At 42.6% G+C, this 20,517-nt stretch overlaps 1 protein-coding gene and 1 long non-coding RNA gene across 2 annotated transcripts; both read right to left on the bottom strand.

Moving 5' to 3' along the window:
* Window positions 1-1,614: 1,614 nt before the first annotated feature.
* Window positions 1,615-18,929, bottom strand: LOC115169695 (vesicular, overexpressed in cancer, prosurvival protein 1-like). The gene is made up of 3 exons (XM_029725589.1): window positions 18,894-18,929; window positions 11,613-11,690; window positions 1,615-2,669 (listed from the first exon to the last, which is right to left on the bottom strand). The coding sequence occupies exons 2-3, from the start codon at window positions 11,677-11,679 to the stop codon at window positions 2,479-2,481; spliced, it is 258 nt and encodes an 85-aa protein (XP_029581449.1). The 5' UTR covers window positions 11,680-11,690; window positions 18,894-18,929; the 3' UTR covers window positions 1,615-2,478.
* LOC115169697 (uncharacterized) lies at window positions 9,924-10,733 on the bottom strand. Its single transcript, XR_003870905.1, has 2 exons — window positions 10,526-10,733; window positions 9,924-10,423 (listed from the first exon to the last, which is right to left on the bottom strand). It is a non-coding gene; the product is annotated as an uncharacterized LOC115169697 (long non-coding RNA).
* Window positions 18,930-20,517: the final 1,588 nt, after the last annotated feature.

A 20,517-nucleotide genomic window follows, 5' to 3' on the forward strand; every position in this document is an offset into this window, starting at 1 on the left:
TAGGAAATCTATATCTCTAGAAAGTCAGCCTGCCTGCAGTTGTAATGTCTGTACGGCTCACTAGTTCTGCATTCAGAGAACTGTTCTCTATAATGAGTGTGGCTTACAGTTATTTAATGTTCTGTATTTACAGTGCATTCAGAAGGTATTCAAACCCCTTGACTTTTTCCACGTTACGTTACAGCCTTATTCTAAAATTAATTTAATTGTCCCCCCCCCCCCCCCTCAATTTACACACAATACCTTTACCCCATAATGACAAAGCAATACCAGGTTAGAATTGGTAGAATTGTTTTGCAAATGTATTAATAACCTGATATTACATTTACATAACTACTCAGACCCTTTACTCAGTACTTTGTTGATGCGCTTTTGGCAGCGATTCCAGCCTCGAGTCTTCTTGGGTTTGACGCTGCAAGGTTTGCACAACTGTATTTGGGGAGTTTCTCCCATTCTTCTCTGCAGATCCTCTCAAGCTCTGTCAGGTTGGATGGGGAGCCTCGCTGCACAGCTATTTTCAGGTCTCTCCAGAGATGTTAAATTGGGTTCAAGTCCCGGGTATACTGCAGAGATGGTTGTCCTTCTGGAAGGTTATCAAATCTCCACAGAGGACCTCTGGAGCTCTGTCAGAGTGACCATCAGGTTCTTGGTCACCTCCCTGACCAAGGCCCTTCTCCCCCGATTGCTCTGTTTGGCCGGGCAGCCAGCTCTAGAAAGAGTCTTGGTGGTTCCAAACTTCTTCCATTTAAGAATGATTGAGGCCACTGTGTTCTTGGGGACCTTCAATGCTGCAGAAAAGTTTTGGTACCCTTCCCCAGATCTGAACCTCAACACAATCTTGTTTCAGAGCTCTACGGACAATTCCTTTGACCTTGTGGCTTCGTTTTTTCTCTGACTTGCACTGTCAACTGTGGGAGCTTATATAGACAGGTGTGTGCCTTTCCTAATCATGTCCAATCAATTGAATTTACCACAGGTGGACTCCAAGTTGTAGAAACATCTCAATGCTCAATAGAAACAGGATGCACCTGAGCTCAATTTCGAGTCTCATAGCAAAGGGTCTGAATACCTATGTAAATAAGGTATCTCTGTTTAAAAAAATATATACATTTGTAGAAACCTGTTTTCATTATGGGGTATTGTGTGTAGATTGATGAGGGGAAAACAATTATTTCAGCCATTTTAGAATAAAGCTGTAAAGTAACAAAATGGGGAAAAAGTCAAGGGGTCTGAATACCTTCCGAATGCACTGTACCTGTTGTGTGAAGGATGTGTACAAAACACCCATTTCCAGGATTTAATGTGGCACACTTACAATTCAAGGAAATAGGTGAAGATCAAAACTGATCAAATCCATTGGAAATGAATGAGAACTAATGTGATATAGAAAATCAATGGTTTGTGTTGTACACCAGTACAGCCCAGCAGCTTGCCTCCAGAGCACATACTGCAACACAGCTGGCTGCATGTTGAACATTATACTGACACCTAGTGGTTTAAAGTCTTCCATGATGTATCAGTATTCCTGTTGAATGGGAAAAGGGAGCACTGTAAGGTTGTGGTAAGACATATTACATTGGGATTCTGGGCAAAGAGCATTGTAGCGACCTTAACTTGTAATTTTTGGAAGGAACACAATTTATTTCCAGACTAATCACTTTATTAGGCAAGCTGGTGATATATTTACCCTCTGTTAATTCAGGATACTGTGATTTTTGTTGTTGTTGAAACAATGACCACACTCTATACCTGAATTCATTAGCAAATTGCATAGATTATAGGCTACACTACCTTAATAAAATATAGAGGAAAGTCATGCACCAAAAGGAATTTTAAGAGACAAAGCTAAACTGATTTGCCATGACTATAGTATGTCCACAGCATTACAGGCTTCTGATCTACAGTAAACTTGTGCCTCAACTAGAGATACTAAATGCTCCAACGGCAGTGATATTAAACACATACCAGACAGTGGGCGATAATACAGTGTCCTGAGTGAGTTGTGCTCAGATAGATGCTGCTCTTCCAGCTGACACACTGTTGTTGACAGAGCACCTCTCTTTCTGGATCTATGTCTGTTTTGATCCTGTTGAGTCTCTTCGAGAGGTGACGTCAAAACAAACACTTTGACACCGATTCATTGTGGTACAGATTGAAGCTACTTCCAGGGCTGGTTTCTCAGACATAGATTAAGCCTAGTCCCGGACTAAAAAGCTATTTAAATGCATGCTTCCATGCATGCTTTTTGGTCCGGGAAAGCATCCCTTAATGAGATGTTTTTAATGTAGAGATGCTATTCCATTTCTAGTAGTCTACAATATCAGACTCCCTTTTTACTCATGAGTCAAAACGTAGGAAAGTGACCCTTCCCTATTGATGTGCAGAGAACTCTAACTCGCTCTGCTGCCAGTTGTGGCGGTGTTGGGAACTCTGAAGGGTTTGAAATAATTTCATTAATTCCAATGTCTTTCCTCCAGGTTACCTCTTCTCTGAGGCCTGCAGCACCTGTTCATAGGGTGTAGGAGGGAGGTTGCAGTAAGCAGGAGGGGTTGGGTGTGGGTAAGGTGCTGCCAAGTAGGAGGGGTAGGGATGGGGGCTGTAGGGGAAGGTAGGGGTGAGGATCAGCCCTCCTGGGCCCCCATAGTTCTGCATGCTGGGCTGCTGCAGTCCTGGAGGACAAAGAGAGTAGATAAATGAATGAAAACTCACGTAGTTCACCATCTACGCACTGTATTTTGTTTTGTAAGGTTGACGTAAATAATGTGGCCAGCAATACAGGGCAATACTGCCTGACTGCTACAGTGAGAGCTGAACTGAGTGACATTTGGTGTGAGAGAGGTCATAATCTGAGCACGTGTTAAAGGCATAAATATGAATAAGCAGCATTTCTCTCCAACAGCTCAGTTTCAATTGGTCCACTCAGGGACAGATCTTGGTGCAGCACTGAACTAGAATACATCACGTTTTAAACCTCAACACAGAAAACGCATGGAATAATAGCTCTATTATATTTTACTCTTCTTCCCTCCAGAGCCAGAACATGAAATAGGAATACCCATAGTTCCAGGTCAATGAGTGGAGGTGGTATAGCAAGAATGTGTTCAGAGTGACATCAGCCAGAATGGATCCAAGAAGCCGACCCGGTGTTAGTCCCAAATTGCACCCTATTCCCTTCATAGTGCACTACTTTTGGCCCAAACCCTATTTGTAGTGGACTATACAGGGACTAGTGTGCCATTTTGGATCCAGAACCAGAAAAAGAGAGTCAATCACTGTACTGTATGAGATCAGAGACTGGTCCTTTCTGACCAGATTATTATAGTAAACTGAGAAAAGGTTGTTTGTACTCTGCTATGTATTTTATTTTTATTTTTTTTAATCTTTATTTTAACAGAGAAAACAGACTGAGACCTGGATCTCTTTTACGGCTGTGCCCTGTGTAAACATGTTGACATATATAGTTTTAGGCATACAGACAAGAACATTTCAAACATACAAAACAAAGACACAATTCAACAGAAACAATCACAGATAACATCATATTGATCCTCCATAACATTTTTAAAATGGGCAAGGGACACCAGAGTGTCTAACTTAAGTTGGATATGCAGTTTGTTCCATAAATAAGGCGCAAAGGAACTAAAGGCAGTCCTACCCAACTCTGTGGAGACCGCAGGAGTCTCTAATGTAATCCACATCTGTGATCTGGTTTTAAAATTTGTATATCTAGTGGAAATTAATGATGATATATATGGAGGTAGTTTTAAAAGAAGCGCTTTATAAATAAACAAGAGAGCATGTTGCTCTCGCCTCACAGATAGAGAGGCCCAACCCACATGTTGATAAAGGATACAGTGATGAGTTTTGTAACTATCACCCGTGATAAACCTGAGTGCACAATGGTAAATAGCATCCAGTGGTTTTAATGTGTTTGCCGATGCATGCATATAGATAATATCACCATAATCTAAAACGGACATAAAAGTAGCCTGCACAATTTGTTTTCTATTTACAAAGGACAGACAAGCCCTGTTTCTATAAAGGAACCCTATCTTGAATTTGAGCTTTTTTCCCAATTCAGTAACATGTTTTTTAAAAGAAAGCCTATCATCTAACCATACCCCTAAATATTTATATGCAGAGACCTGTTTGATTTGAGTACCATCCAAGCTAGTGATTACAAAAGTGTTTCTAACTGAGAGTTTAGACCTAGAAAAAAAAAAAACATGACATTTTGTTTTCTTAGCGTTTAAAACAAGTTTAAGCTGTAAAAGAGACCCCTGTAGTATCCTAAAATCAGACTCCAACTGCATTAAAGCTTGGTCCGCTGTTGGAGCAAAATATGACTGTACCGAGTCTGGAATAGTGGGAGATGAAAGGAAATAACTTGATGGGGTGGGGATAAAATAGAGAAGATCTGGAGAGAGGATGTGGTAGTGGGGTATTGAGAAAGAAAAGGGAGGAGGTGGACTGGGATATTGAGTGAGAGGAGAAAGAGTGGGAGAGGGAATAGAGGAGGAGGAAATGCATATGAGACTCACCTGGAGCTGTCATTGGGTGTCTGGTGAATGACACATTAAAGGTATATGCCCAATATACCACGGCTAAGGGCTGTTCGTGTTGTGTTCTGCATAAGGAGTGCCTGGCTACAGCCCTATTGGCCATATACCACAATTGTTATTATCAACTGGTTACCAACATAATTAGAGCAGTTAAAATAAATATTTTGCCACATCCCTGGTATAAGGCTGTCAGACAATCAGCATTCAAGGCACGAATCACCAAGTTTATAACAGAAGTTATACCACAGGTATGACAAAAAATATATATTTTTACTGCTCTAATTACGTTGGTAAGCAGTTCATAATAGCAATAAGGCACCTCGGGGGTTTATGGTATATGGCCAATATACCATGGCTTAGAGCTGTATCCAGGGGCTCCCCGTTGAGTCGTGCTTAAGAACAGCCCTTAGCCGTGGTATATTAGCCATATACCACACACCCCCATGCCTTATTGTGTAAATATAGTACAGGGACCTTTCTTTCAAACTGGTGTACTGAACTGAAGAACAAACTAAAGTCAAGATCAATGTTCCCTCCTGAAGGACTGCTGCGCTGAAGAAATACCACGACGCGCAGAGACGAGACTGAATTTCACTGAGTTCGTCCCATTAGTTTGCACTATATAGATCAATGTTTTTCTTTTTCTCTGATCAAAATTATATCAGCCCCTTTTCAATTAAACAAACCAAAACAAACCAAACTTTGCAAGATTAAGTCTGTGATTTTGTTGTAGGGAGAGCCAGAGCGCAATGGAGTAGTATTCTATTGGCCGGGGAAGCCCACGAGCGGTCTTTCAATCACCCAGTTCAGAGCGTACAGCAGCGCGACTGCACATGTTGCTATTCTTTGCTAGTTAGCGAGTTATTTGCCAAGTTATAGATAAGTATAGGTCAGCAACAGGGAGATACTTCTTCATACAAGAGCACAAAACGTGTAGGCTACATTTCAAGTTGTCTTTGAAAAGTCAGTCAGGTAAAAAACGTATGTCTTAATTAAAGGGGCAGTGTAGTATTTTGAGACAGACTTGAATATGCAAACAAGCAACCTACATTGTAATAATAATACGTTTTGTAAAGTGGTTTCTTGGTCATACAACACAATACAAAGCAATTTACAGTCACCTATTTGGCCCATGGTGTTAAAGACAAAGTAAAAAATCATTAATTAATGTCAAGCCCTTCATAATGTAAAAATGTTTTTAAAAGTCTCTTGCAATGTAGGCCTGCATTGAACACTACATATAGGTTACTGTAGGCTTATCATAGAAATCAAAAGCTATTTCCATGTGAAGATTTTATGAGATTTGCTCCATTGGTTTTGTTGGTAGGTCTACATTATGCTCAAATAGCCACAATAGCCTATTGGCTACTGTCTAAAACTGTAAGGGTACAGCCTCAGTGTTCACTGTAAATGTAACAGTGTAGGTTCCGTCCCTCTCTTCGCCCCAACCTGGGCTCATAAACGTGTGCCAGGAGTTGCACATAAATCTCACAATGACCCAGTAAGGCCAGCAGGCTACTCTCTCTTTATTGGTATGTAACTGTTATGAAAGTTGTATTGTCAATTTGTTTTGTTATTTAAACGCCACTTTAAACGTGTACATGACACTGCAACAAAATTTCCCCATGGGGACAATAAAGTCAGTAAAGTAAAGAAACCCACACACACCACAGGTGGCCGGTGGCACCTATATTGGGGAGGATGGTGTTACGGAGTCTAGTTGATAGGTAATCAACTAGCTGGACTGTTCCCCGGACTCCGCGTGCAGGGATTTGTACAATGCATGAACAAGGCTATTGAACTAGACATTGGTGTCTGTCTTTATTACTTTATCCAATATATCATACTGAAACATGGTATCAGAAGTGGCTCGAAAACCACACGTTTGTTATTTTTGTAGCTAAGTACAGTATAGGCACAGTTACGTTCCATATGCGAACACACGCCATTTCCTACTCCTAGTCACAACACTGATCAACTTCTTGTTAGCTGGCTAGCTAGCATCACTACCTACCTCGATGACTGAAAGGCAAAGAAATCTCCTATTCCATCGCTATGGCAGCGAACATTCCGCCACCAAATCCCATGGTTCTCACAGGGGACTGGAATACTAATTGGGACAATTTCAGGGATGAATTCGAGGACTATGCGCTGGCGACCGGTCTACATGAGAAACCCAACGAGGTACAAGCGGCAACTCTGAGGAGTTTAATGGGCAGCGAATGCAGGCATATCTACTGGCACAATCTCACCCTCACAGCGCGACAACAGTGTGATGCAAAGGCTATATTGGATGCATTGGAGAATTACTTCAAACCCGCCAGAAACGTCATTTACGAGTGGTTCGTTTTCGGAAGCTGCAAACAGGAAGAGGGTGAGTCAGTACACAACTTTGTAACCCGTGTGAGAGAAAAATCCGCCACTTGTGAATACAGGGGATTGAAGGATGAATTGATTCGTGACAAAATAGTACTGGGAATTGCAAATGAGGATACGCACCGGCGTCTACTGAGAGAGAGGCTTAACATTAGTAACTGCCATCGAAATGTGCCGCACTGCTGAAGTCACTGACATGAGAATGAGAGCAATGGAAATCGAAACCCCACGCTCCGACGTTGATACTGTTCACGCTGTTGCTAGGCAGACATTCAGACGAAACCAATCGAGGCAGAGTAATTCACCACGAACGGTGAACACAGAGAGCCCCGTAGCATGTAAATACTGTGGGAATACACACACACGTGGCAAAGAGCACTGCCCTGCCTATGGAAAACCATGCAGAGCTTGTGGAACTAATAATCACTTTGCAAAAGTGTGTCTCAAAAGCAAAAGAAGGGTGAGTGAGGGCAAGATTCACTGTGTTGATGATGTCACTCAATGTTCAGAGCTGAACAGTGAAAGTGACATTTACATGCATGAATCCATTGGGGCTGTACACTCAAGAGGGAAGAAATGGTTTGTGACACTACGATTACACAACAAGCAACAACAATGTCAACTGGATTCCGGTGCTACATGCAACGTAATGAGCTACAAAGACAAAATCAATCTGGCACCTGACACATCTATTGCCCAGCGACACTAGACTAAAGCTGTACACTTTGAAGTGGATCACTCCAGTCCAGTGTGCTCCTCGCAATGTGCCCATTGCAATGAAAGTGGCTGTGAAGGCCCAGCTGGACAAGTATGAGGCCAATGGCCACATGACATCTGTGACCGAACCAACTGACTGGATCAGCAATATGGTCATAGTGAAAAAACCAGAGAAGCTGAGGGTCTGCATCGTCCCAAAGCATCTGAACCAAGCACTGAAACGATCCCACTACATCATGCCGACACTAGAGGATGTCCTCTACAAGCTTCCCAAGGCCAGGATTTTCACCTTGGTGGATGCCCGAGATGCATTCCTTTAATGCAAGCTGGACGAAGAAAGCAGCTTCATGACTACCTTCTGGACCCCCTGGGGTCGGAAACGCTGGCTCAAGCTCCCGTTTGGTGTCTCAGTGGCGCCTGAGGTACACCAACGCAAGCAGCACGAGTTACTGGCTGGGCTCAAGGGCATTGAACCCATCGCCGATGATGTCCTAATCGTAGGCTGTGGTGACAAAGACGAAGAAGCAGAGCGCGACCACGATGTGAAGCTCCTGGCACTGATGGAGCGCTGTCGATCAGTTAAGCTTCGTCTTGGCCTGAAGAAGCTGCAGTTCAAGGTGAAAGACGTCCACTTCCATGGCCACATTCTCTCGGAAAAAGGCCTGAAGCCGGACTTTGATGCGGTGAAGTTGTCCTGTCCCCTTAGCAGAAAAACACCCCCAAAGCATAATGTTTCCACCTCCATGTTTGATGGTGGAGATGGTGTTCTTGGGGTCATAAGCAGCATTCCTCATCCTCCAAACACGGCGAGTTGAGTTGATGCCAAAGAGCTCCATTTTGGTCTCATCTGACCACAACACTTTCACCAGTTGTGCTCTGAATCATTCAGATGTTCATTGGCAAACTTCAGACGGGCATGTATATGTGCTTTCTTGAGCAGGAGGACCTTGCGGGCTCTGCAGGATTTCAGTCCTTCACAGCGTAGTGTGTTACCAATTGTTTTCTTGGTAACTATGGTCCCAGCTGCCTTGAGATCATTGACAAGATCCTCCCGTGTAGTTCTGGGCTGATTCCTCACCGTTCTCATGATCATTGCAACCCCACGAGCTGAGATCTTGCATGGAGCCCCAGGCCGAGGGAGATTGACAGTTCTTTTGTGTTTCTTCCATTTGCGAATAATCGCACCAACTGTTGTCACCTTCTCACCAAGCTGCTTGGCGATGGTCTTGTAGCCCATTCTAGCCTTGTGTAGGTCTACAATCTTGTCCCTGACATCCTTGGAGAGCTCTTTGGTCTTGGCCAAGGTGGAGAGTTTGGAATCTGATTGATTGATTGCTTCTGTGGACAGGTGTCTTTTTTACAGGTAACAAGCTGCGGTTAGGAGCACTCCCTTTAAGAGTGTGCTCCTAATCTCAGCTCGTTACCTGTATTAAAGACACCTGGGAGCCAGAAATCTTTCTGATTGAGAGGGGGTCAAATACTTATTTCCCTCATTAAAATGCAAATCAATTTATAACATTTTTGACATGCGTTTTTCTGGATATTTTTGTTGTTATTCTGTCTCTCACTGTTCAAATAAACCTACCATTAAAATTATAGACTGATCCTTTCTTTATCGGTGGGCAAATGTACAAAATCAGTAGGGGATCAAATACTTTTTTCCCCCACTGTACATCAGCGACACACTGAGCAGGGCAACAGCACAATGTACAGGCAGAGGCACTGCCTATCAGCAGCAGGCCATCTGTTCGCTACAGCAGGAACAAGATGTTCAACAGATCAATCAGGCAGACTACTTAAACGTCACAGATCACCGCCTAGCCCAGATCAGGCAACACACTGACAAGGACGAACACCTACAATCACTGAAGTCCATGGCACTCGCAGATTGGCCATACCTGAAAGAGGAGACACCTTTCACAGTGAGAGAATACTGGACCTTTCGAGATGAGATCAGCGTGCAAAATGGCGTCTTGTTCAGAGGTCAGAAGGTCATTATTCCCAAATCACTACGTCCAGAGATGCTTACCCGCATACACTCCAGTCACGTTGGAGGTGACGCATGCTACCGCCAGGCTCGTGAAACATTATACTGGCCAAACATGCAAGCAGAAATGAAAGACTTTGTCAGCAACTGTACCACATGCAACGAGTACGTTCATGAACAGCAAAAGGAAACCATGATGTCACACGAACTGCCCACAAGGGCCTGGCAAATCGTCAGCATGGACTTATTCAGCCACAGACAAAAGTACTATCTTCTCATTGTTGATCACTACTCTGACTTTTGGGAAATTGAACTGCTCCCTGACTTGTCTGCAGAGACGGTCATAAAGCGCTGCAAGGCGCAGTTTGCAAGGCAAGGTCAGCCTGACAAGGTAATCACGGACAATGGCCCACAATTCACTGCACAGTTCAAGCGTTTCGCCTCAGAATGGGAGTTTGACCACGTGACCTCCTCTCGAAGACACCCAAAAGCAAATGGCAAGGCAGAGTCAACTGTCAAGATTGCAAACAACCTGTTAAGCAGGGCCGTGCGTGACAGCAACGACCCATGGAAAGCGATCTTACAGTGGAGGAACACACCCACCGAAAACATGGACAGCAGCCCAGCACAACGCCTTCTGTCCAGACGTCTGAAGACTACCATCCCCGTAGCTAACAAGCTACTTGAGCCCTGCGTCATGGTTGGCGTCACGGACAAACTGCGTCACAGAAAGCAGCTCGCTAAGTGCTTCTACGACCGGACTGCTCGAGACCTACCAGAGCTGGAGGTGGGTGAAACAATAAGGATGAAACCGCTGCCGGGAGACCACACAGGACTTTGTAGGCTGGGCACGTGCCTACAGAGAGTTGCACCACATTCTTACCTGGTGGATGTTGGTGGCTCCCTCTATCGTCGCAATCGGGTGGATCTGCGCGTAGCAGAGCAGACAAACCAGAACACGCCATACACTCACCTAGATGAGCTGGATCACAGTCCAGGCCTAAGGGTAAGAGGCGCAGAATTGAGACATGAGCCAACTGAAGGTGAGGCTTCTACCCCACCAAGCTCTCCAGCTCGTGGCCCTAATCCTACCCCTGTAAGAGCCCATACTTACTCACGGGTGGGTTGGCTGTGCAAGCCACCGGACAGGCTTACTCTGTAAGCAAGAGACTGTGTTAACTTGTCCTCTGTTTATAAAAAAAAGAAAAAGAAAGGAAGGAAGATGACAACTGAAGTAAAAAGAAAATGTCATGCTTTTTCAATTGTTATGACTTGATTGTTAACAATTTAATGTTATGCTGTTATGTTTGCACTTTCTATTGAAAAGGATGATGTTACGGAGTCTAGTTGATAGGTAATCGACTAGTCGGACTGTTCCCCGGACTCCGCGTGCAGGGATTTGTACAATGCATGAACAAGGCTATTGAACTAGACATGGGTGTCTGTCTTTATTACTTTATCCAATATATCATACTGAAACAGATGGGCTCATAGTAATGGCTGGAACGGAGTGAATGGAATGTTATTGAAGACCATTCCATTTACTTCATTCTAGGCATTATGAGAATTCCTCCCCTCAGCAGCCTCCTGTGGCACACACACACACACACAGAGAGAGAGAGAGAGCAGTTTCTGACTGAATTGCATATTAGGATCATGTCATAACAATGAAGCATTTCACTGTGAGCCAGTGTAGCTATTTTAAGCTACAGCAAGAAGCCCTCGCATGAGGGGCATGGTCTAAGTAGAAACAAAGGAGTTCCCAAAGGACCATAAACTCTATGAACAAACCAATGTCTTGTGCATAAATGCACACAAGTACATGCAGGGAGCAAGTTGATGAGAGAGATAGAGAGGGGAGCGAGAGAGAGCGAAAAATACAGAGCGAGACAGAAAGAAGATTGAGAAAAAGAGAGAGAGAGGAGGGAGGAGAGAAGTAAGACTGGCAGGCTAGTATTGGGTGAACTCACCAGAAGTACCATAGTTTCTGGATGGAGAGGGCTCGGACACAGCACCTCGTCCCACAACAGTTCTCATACGACCGGCATCTACAATACACACACACACACACACACACACACACACACACACACACACACACACACACACACACACACACAGAGGAAAAGGTTATTCCAATCACCAGCATCTAGAATACTGACTAAGAGAAGGCACAGTACAATTTACAATACTGAGGGAAAAGTCTGAGAAAAATACCAAGTGGCCCAGTAAAATAGACACGTCAAGCAGATGAAAACTGCTCTGCGGTCTAAGATGAATATTGAGTAAACTATTGAGGGTACACTGAGTTTAGTTCCACGTCCATTCATTTCAGTTTGTCTTGAGTCCCTGAGCTGAAATTGGATAGCTATCTGAACCCCCTGCAGATCAATTGTCAGCATCTGTATAGAGGAAATCTTATGATGAATTGTTCTCTGTGACTTGACTACTGTGTGCGCGCGCACACACACACACACACACACACACACACAGATACAAAAAGTTTTCTACGTCAAATATTGGAACTTTTAGGTAGCCATTTATTTATTTTTTTGTATATTTTTTTTGAAAGTTAACAATTAATCATACTTAGTAAAAAGTATTATTGTAGAATAATATGTTTGATACAGTGTGATGTTTCTTTCTCTGTTGATGGGGTGGGGCTAATTGTGTTAGGCAGAGATGTGATTTGGCAGTTCCAGGCTTCAGATCTGCCCTGCACAGAGAGCAGCAGTGTCTGATGTTATTCAAGGGCATATAGCAGCTTCAGTTTTAAACATGGAGGAGAGATTATTTATGGAATCATTACAGATTTCAGAGAAATGTTCATCATCCACTGAGCTGCACTGAACGTTAAATCCTCTGGCTAAATAGACGGCAAACCACTTCCATGACAAATCCTCCTCAACATTTAAAATGCTCCCTCTCCTACTATAAATATTTTGTACTGTATTTCAACACAAGCCGTACTAGAAGGGTAAGAGCTAAATTACCAGCTTTCAGCATTAAAGTGATACTTCAGAATTTTGGCAATGAGACCTTTTATTTACTTCCCCAGATTCAGATTAATTTATAATTCACTGTATCACAATTCCAGTGGGTCAGAAGTTGACATACACTTAAGTTGACTGTGCCTTTAAACAGCTTGGAAAATTCCAGAAAATGATATCATGGCTTCAGAAGCTTCTGATAGGCTAATTGACATCATTTGAGTCAATTGGAGGTGTACCTGTGGATGTATTTCAAGGCCTACCTTCAAACCCGGTGCCTCTTTGCTTGACATCATGGGAAAATCTAAAGAAATCAGCCAAGACCTCAGAAAAAGGATTGTAGATCTCCACAAGTCTGGTTCATCCTTGGGAGCAATTTCCAAACGCCTGAAGGTACCACGTTCATCTGTACAAACAATAGTACGCAAGTATAAACACCATGGGACCACGCAGCCGTCATACTGCTCAGGAAGGAGACGCGTTCTGTCTCCTAGAGATGAACGTACTTTAGTGCGAAAATTGCAAATCAATCCCAGAACAACAGCAAAGGACCTTGTGAAGATGTTGGAGGAAAGAGGTACAAAAGTATCTATATCCACAGTAAAACGAGTCCTATATCGACAACCTGAAAAGGCCGCTCAGCAAGGAAGAAGCCACTGCTCCAAAACCGCCATAAAAAAGCCAGACTACGGTTTGCAACTGCACATGGGGACAAAGATCGTACTTTTTGGAGAAATGTCCTCTGGCCTGATGAAACAAAAATAGAACTGTTTGGCCATAATGACCATCGTTATGTTTGGAGGAAAATGGGGGAGCCTTGCAAGCCGAAGAACACCATCCCAACCGTGACGCACGGGGGTGGCAGTATCATGTTGTGGGGGTGCTTTGCTGCAGGAGGGACTGGTGCATTTCACAAAATAGATGGCATCATGAGGTAGGAAAATTATGTGGATATATTGAAGCAACATCTCAAGACATCAGTCAGGAAGTTAAAGCTTGGTCGCAAATGGGTCTTCCAAATGGACAATGCCCCCAAGCATACTTCCAAAGTTGGGGAAAAATGGCTTAAGGACAGCAAAGTCAAGGTATTGGAGTGGCCATCACAAAGCCCTGACCTCAATCCTATAGAAAATTTGTAGGCAGAACTGTCAGGAGGGGCCAAAATTCACCCAACTTATTGTGGGAAGCTTGTGGAGGCTACCCGAAATGTTTGACCCAAGTTACAAAATTTAAAGGCAATGCTACCAAATACTAATTGAGTGTATGTAAACTTCTAACCCACTAGGAATGTGATGAAAGAAATAAAAGCTGAAATAAATAATTCTCTCCACTATTATTCTGAAATTTCACATTCTTAAAATAAAGTGGGGATCCTAACTGACCTAGGACACGGTATATTTACTAGGATTAAATGTCAGGAATTGTGAAACACCTTAGCCAAATACATTTAAACTCAGTTTATGTAAACTTCCGACTTCAACTATATACTGTAGCTAAGAAAGTAATACTAAGTGTATGTTGTGTAGTAAGCTGTTAGTAGTCCATGTGCCTCACCCTAATTCAGTATTCAGTATTGTAAACATATCGTTCGTGGCCACACATGCAAATTCAGCACACACAACATTCTATAATATAATTGTGTTATTTCACGTGTCAAATTAAAAGCTTCTTTAACGCATCAAATAGTGTTATATGATGTGTATCTTTTTTGAGACACAAAGAACCAAACGGCGTTCCATGTGCCTCACCCTAATAATTTGGTCTACTTTCACCTCTTAATTTCGCCTACTGTTCTAACTTGGTGGTGCACATGTAGCCTATAACCTGTTTTAGAGCAATGTAATCATTGAATATTATAAGAGCTTTCATTGTCTGTTTATATGCCCCCTTTATTTATCCTAAGGTTCTAACTTGTTGTACAAGGAGTATACTGTAAGAACGGCCCATGTTCTGAATTGTCACTGTACATTTCAGAAATGCTGCTGTTGGGACAGCTTTATGTAGGCCCTAACAGTTTGTGGTCACCGTTATAGTGCAATTAATGTATTGTTTAGTCTTGTGTAGTGGCTTTGCTGGCATGCATCCCACATTTTGTTTTTTCCCCCACTAAGATGTACATGCTAAAATCACAACTGCACTAGTGCAATGATGAAGTTTCTAGGTATCTGCTAGCATTCTAGCAGATACTCTTCACTTCCTTCATACTGGTATGGTAGAAAAATGACAAGATGATGTTATAATACTTTTTATGCATCAAATAAGGTTTGATGAGTACTCTCATCTGTGCCTGTGGGACTGGGGTTGGGCCTCTGGGCCTTGGAGCTAGTAATTGATTTATGATGCCTTGGTGATAAAATCTACAGCCTGCATTCCATAGAATGAGTTGGTGTTTGAATACTGTGAGGTACCAGGGAGGAGATATCTCTGGTCTGGACTGCTGATAGGAGGAACCTTGTCTTAGGGGCCAAACCCTTGTTTCTATACAATTCGAACAGTCTTCACAGTAAATGCTATCTGGCTGGGGGATACTCTTTCTCACATACAAATCCTAACCTTTATCATTCATACAAACTATTCCAGACATCTGTTGTTTGTCACGTATTCAGGAGTATGTGTCTTAACTATAAAATACTGTGGCTCGGTTCTGCTCGTTGAGTTCTCGGCATCACATTTCAGAGTGTGGAATCCACCCGCTTCATTGCAATAATGAATCGATATTAAATAAAGATGACAAGAAATGACAAAGTCTCGCTCCTTTGAATCAGAAATATTCCACGGCACTGGACACAGAGACATAAAAATTGTATCCACTAGTTATTCTGACTCTGGAGAAGTAGATAAAGGACATCATTGTCAAAATCCCGAAGTATCCTTTGAGGGCCATCCATTACACAAGTCATTAGCAGCACATCGCTAGGGGCCCGATTTCGATTTAGGAAAGTATGCCTTTCTTACGCACTTCTCAGTAATCGGTATTCAGACTTACCTTATTAAGGTGTGTAAGAGGCTTTGCAGGCGTGGTTCCCTTGTGCGCGCTGAATAAATGTAATTCAACTGCTGAAAACTCTCCCACTTGCTGGCCAACAGATTTTCTCATGCCGTTTTCATTCAATATGGTATTCAGTACATTTATGTTAAGCCACCCCTTTAAATCCCTTTAAACCCGGATGTCCTAGCCGTGTCTGAATCCTAGTTTAGGAAGACCACCAAAAACTCTGAAATCTCCATCCCTAACTACAACATTTTCAGACAAGATAGAACGGCCAAAGGGGGCGGTGTTGCAATCTACTGCAGAGATAACCTTTAGAGTTCTGTCCTACTATTCAGGTCTGTACCCAAACAATTTGAACTTCTACTTTTAAAAATGCACCTCTCTAAAAACAAGTCTCAACGTTGTCACCTGCTATAGACCATCCTCTGCCCCCAGCTGTGCTCTGGACACCATATGTGAACTGATTGCCCCCCATCTATCTTCAGAGCTCGTGCTGCTAGGTGACCTAAACTGGGACATGCTTAACACCCCAGCCATCCTACAACCTAAGCTTGATGCCCTCAATCTCACACAAATTATCAATGAACCTACCAGGTACCACCCCAAAGCCGTAAACACCGGCTCCCTCATAGATATCATCCTAACCAACTTGCCCTCTAAATACACCTCTGCTGTTTTCAACCAAGATCTCAGCGATCACTGCCTCATTGCCTGCATCTGTAATTGGTCAGCGGTCAAACGACCTCCACTCATCACTGTCAAACGCTCCCTGAAACACTTCAGCGAGCAGGCCTTTCTAAACGACCTGGCCCAGGTATCCTGGAAGGATATTGACCTCATCCCGTCAGTAGAGGATGCCTGGTTATTTTTTTTTAAATGCCTTCCTCACCATCTTAAATAAGCATGCCCCATTCAAGAAATGTAGAAACAGGAACAGATATAGCCCTTGGTTCTCCCCAGACCTGACTGCCCTTAACCAACACGAAAACATCCTGTGGCGTTCTGCATTAGCATCGAACAGCCCCCGTGATATGCAACTTTTCAGGGAACTTAGAAACCAATATACACAGGCAGTTAGAAAAGCCAAGGCTAGCTTTTTCAAGCAGAAATTTGCTTCCTGCAACACAATCTCAAAAAAGTTCTGGGACACTGTAAAGTCCATGGAGAATAATAGCACCTCCTCCCAGCTGCCCACTGCACTGAGGATAGGAAACTCTGTCACCACCGATAAATCCACAATAATTGAGAATTTCAATAAGCATTTTTCCACGGCTGGCAATGCTTTCCACCTGGCTCCCCCTACCCCGGTCAACAGCACTGCACCCCCCACAGCAACTCAACCAAGCCTTCCCCATTTCTCCTTCTCCCAAATCCAGTCAGCTGATGTTCTGAAAAAGCTGCAAAATCTGGACCCCTACAAATCAGCTGGGCTAGACAATCTGGACCCTTTCTTTCTAAAATTATCTGCTGAAATTGTTGCAACCCCTATTACTAGCCTGTTCAACCTCTCTTTTGTGTCGTCTGAGATTCCCAAAGATTGGAAAGCAGCTGCGGTCATCCCCCTCTTCAAAGGGGGGACACTTTTGACCCAAACTGCTACAGACCTATATCTATCCTACCCTGCCTTTCTAAGCTCTTCGAAAGCCAAGTCAACAAACAGATTACCGACCATTTCGAATCCCACCGCACCTTCTCCGCTATGCAATCTGGTTTCAGAGCTGGTCATGGGTGCACCTCAGCCACGCTCAAGGTCCTAAACGATATCTTAACTGCCATCGATAAGAAACAATACTGTGCAGCTGTATTCATTGACCTGGCCAAGGCTTTCGACTCTGTCAATCACCACATCCTCATCGGCAGACTCAATAGTCTTTGTTTCTCAAATGATTGCCTCGCCTGGTTCACCAACTACTTCTCTGATAGAGTTCAGTGTGTCAAATCGGAGGGCCTGTTGTCCGGGCCTCTGGCAGTCTCTATGGGGGTGCCACAGGGTTAAATTCTTGGGCCGACTCTCTTCTCTGTATACATCAATGATGTCGCTCTTGCTGCTGGTGAGTCTCTGATCCACCTCTATGCAGCCGACACCATTCTGTATACTTCTGGCCCTTCTTTGGACACTGTGTTAACAACCCTCCAGACGAGCTTCAATGCCATACAACTCTCCTTCCGTGGCCTCCAACTGCTCTTAAATACAAGTAAACCTAAATGCATGCTCTTCAACCAATCGCTGCCTGCACCTGCCCGCCCGTCTAGTATCACTACTCTGGACGGTTCTGACTTAGAATATGTGGACAACTACAAATACAGTGCCTTGCGAAAGTATTCGGCCCCCTTGAACTTTTCGACCTTTTGCCACATTTCAGGCTTCAAACATAAAGATATAAAACTGTATTTTTTTGTGAAGAATCAACAACAAGTGGGACACAATTATGAAGTGGAACGAAATTTATTGGATATTTCAAACTTTTTTAACAAATAAAAAACTGAAAAATTGGCTGTACAAATTATTATTTATACAGCCAAAGCCACTACACAACACAACACTAAACTATACATTAATTGCACTATAACGGTGACAAATGGTACCCACAAACTGTTAGGATCTACATAAAGCTGTCCCAACAGCAGAGTCCCAACACCTTACCACTGCTACACCTGGCTATTAGCGGAGCCTTAACTTGCAGCGAAACAGTTCATTCAGCCTCATTTACTGCCTTTTAAAAAAAGCATAGCTGATATGGCTGACTTGCTTAAACAAATGTGGTTTCTACGGACAAATGAGATGTACAAACTATGCCATAAGGGGACGACAAGCAGATAAGAGGCCATCTGTAATTTCGATTAAGACATTAATGAGCGAGCAAGGACAGACGTAGTCTATTTAACTATTTGTTCAGCACTTTTGAAATGTACAGCAACATAATTCAGAACATGGGCCGTTCTTACAGTGTTCTCCCTGTACACCAAGTCAGAACCGTAGGATAAATAAAGGATAAATAAATATACTGTAAGAAGACAATGAAAGGTCTTACAATATTCAATGATTACATTTCTCAAAAACAGGTTATAGGCTATATGTGCACCACCAAGTCAGAACAGTAGGCGAAATTGAGAGGAAAATATACCAAATTATTAGGGTGAGGCACATTGGCTAATTACAGGTTACTACACAACATACACTTAGTATTACTTTCTAAGCTACATTATACATATCTCCCTGGCATATTACATAATTCATGCAGCAGCATACAAGACATTTTTGGACTCACCTTGTTGTGCTGTGCTCACTTGAACAGGAAGGTGGCGCAGAGGTCTTTCGTGGGCAAATTTTGTCATCAAACTTTGTCATCAAAGTCTGGCATTCTCTGGATTCATGGTGCTTTCAAGAAAACTGGGAACTCGAGAAAAAAAAAGTTGAATCATGATGATGTCAGTGATCGTCAGGTTGTAGCTCTAAAAAGAGGCCTGAGTTCCAAATGTACAATTCCGAGTTGGATGAAAGTTCAAAACATATTTTCCCAGTCGTAGCTCATTTTCCCCGAGTTCCCAGTTGTCTTGAACTCACTAAAGTTCGATTTTGGAGTTCCGAGTTAACAGTTGTTTTGAGCACGGCACAAATGATGCTTCACTGATAGCATGGCCAATGCTGAATGTTAATAATTTTAAACTAGGAAAAGAGACCCTTAATACACAGCCACTCCACTGAATAGCAGGCTAATGATTGCTTTGCAATGCTTGTAGTTAGCCACTGATTCCTTCCAAACTACTCATTGTTGAATTTGCAATTTCCAACTTGTTGTGTAATATTTATGTCCAATGGCCGATGAGCACCGATATGTTTTATCTATAAATTCTCTTCATTATTTCTCTTCATATGATTAGGATTAAAAAGGATTTGCCAGTAGATTGTTGACTTGATTCATGATGATGACTGCTAGCTAAGATTTTGAAAGTATGATGTTGACATGATCAGACCAATCAAAGTACTGTAGATATGTGATTTGACGTCATTTTATCTGTGGCCAATGACCTTCTTGGATGGGCACTTAATGTAACTCTATGGCAGCACTCAAGGGGCTTGAATTTTGTAGCTCAATCCTTAGACTTGGTAGTGATGTAGTGTCCCCATGAGTGACAGAACACTGAGCCAATCACGGCGCAACACACTGTATTTTTACTGGCTTGCCCCACCATCACAGAAAGCACTGAGGAAGGCTGAAACACCTACATTTTGAAGCTGCCTTACTCAAGAAAACAAAAGAGACCATGTTTGTATGCGGCTTTATTAACTCAATGAAATATAAATATTTACATTGTTTACAAACGAATATGTGACACGTATTAATGCCAAAATAACATGCAAAACAGGAAAGTCCAAACAAAAAAAACAAAACATAAATATATATGAGTTTATATATATATATATATATATAGAAACTCAGCAAAAAAAGAAATGTCCCTTTTTCAGGACCCTGTCTTTCAAAGATAATTCGTAAAAATAGAAATAACTAAACCCCCCCCCCCCCCCCTCTCTACAAATGTAGGGCTCTAAACAGGCCCTGAATGATGGGTCACCACTGCCTATGTGTTTTTTTCTAAAACAGATCTAAAACAAGTGTAATTTATATTTACAATTCCCTTATCCAAACGAATTACTCATTTATCTAGCTCCTTTCAATAGTTCTTATCAAGTTGTGAATTACAGTACATGGAGAATACTGTTATTTCTATCAAAAGAAATTAAGAAGATGCATTTTCCACTTGGAACCGGTAGGTTCTCTTGACCTTATTCATGGTTTACTCTTGGGTAAAAGTGGTGGAATTATGAGGGAATTAAGTCAAGGTCAGATTACAGCATGTTTGTAAACACACCTCCACCACACCTTAATTTCT

The sequence above is a fragment of the Salmo trutta genome, chromosome 31, assembly GCF_901001165.1.
Source record: "Salmo trutta chromosome 31, fSalTru1.1, whole genome shotgun sequence".
NCBI classification, from domain to species: Eukaryota; Metazoa; Chordata; class Actinopteri; order Salmoniformes; family Salmonidae; genus Salmo; species Salmo trutta.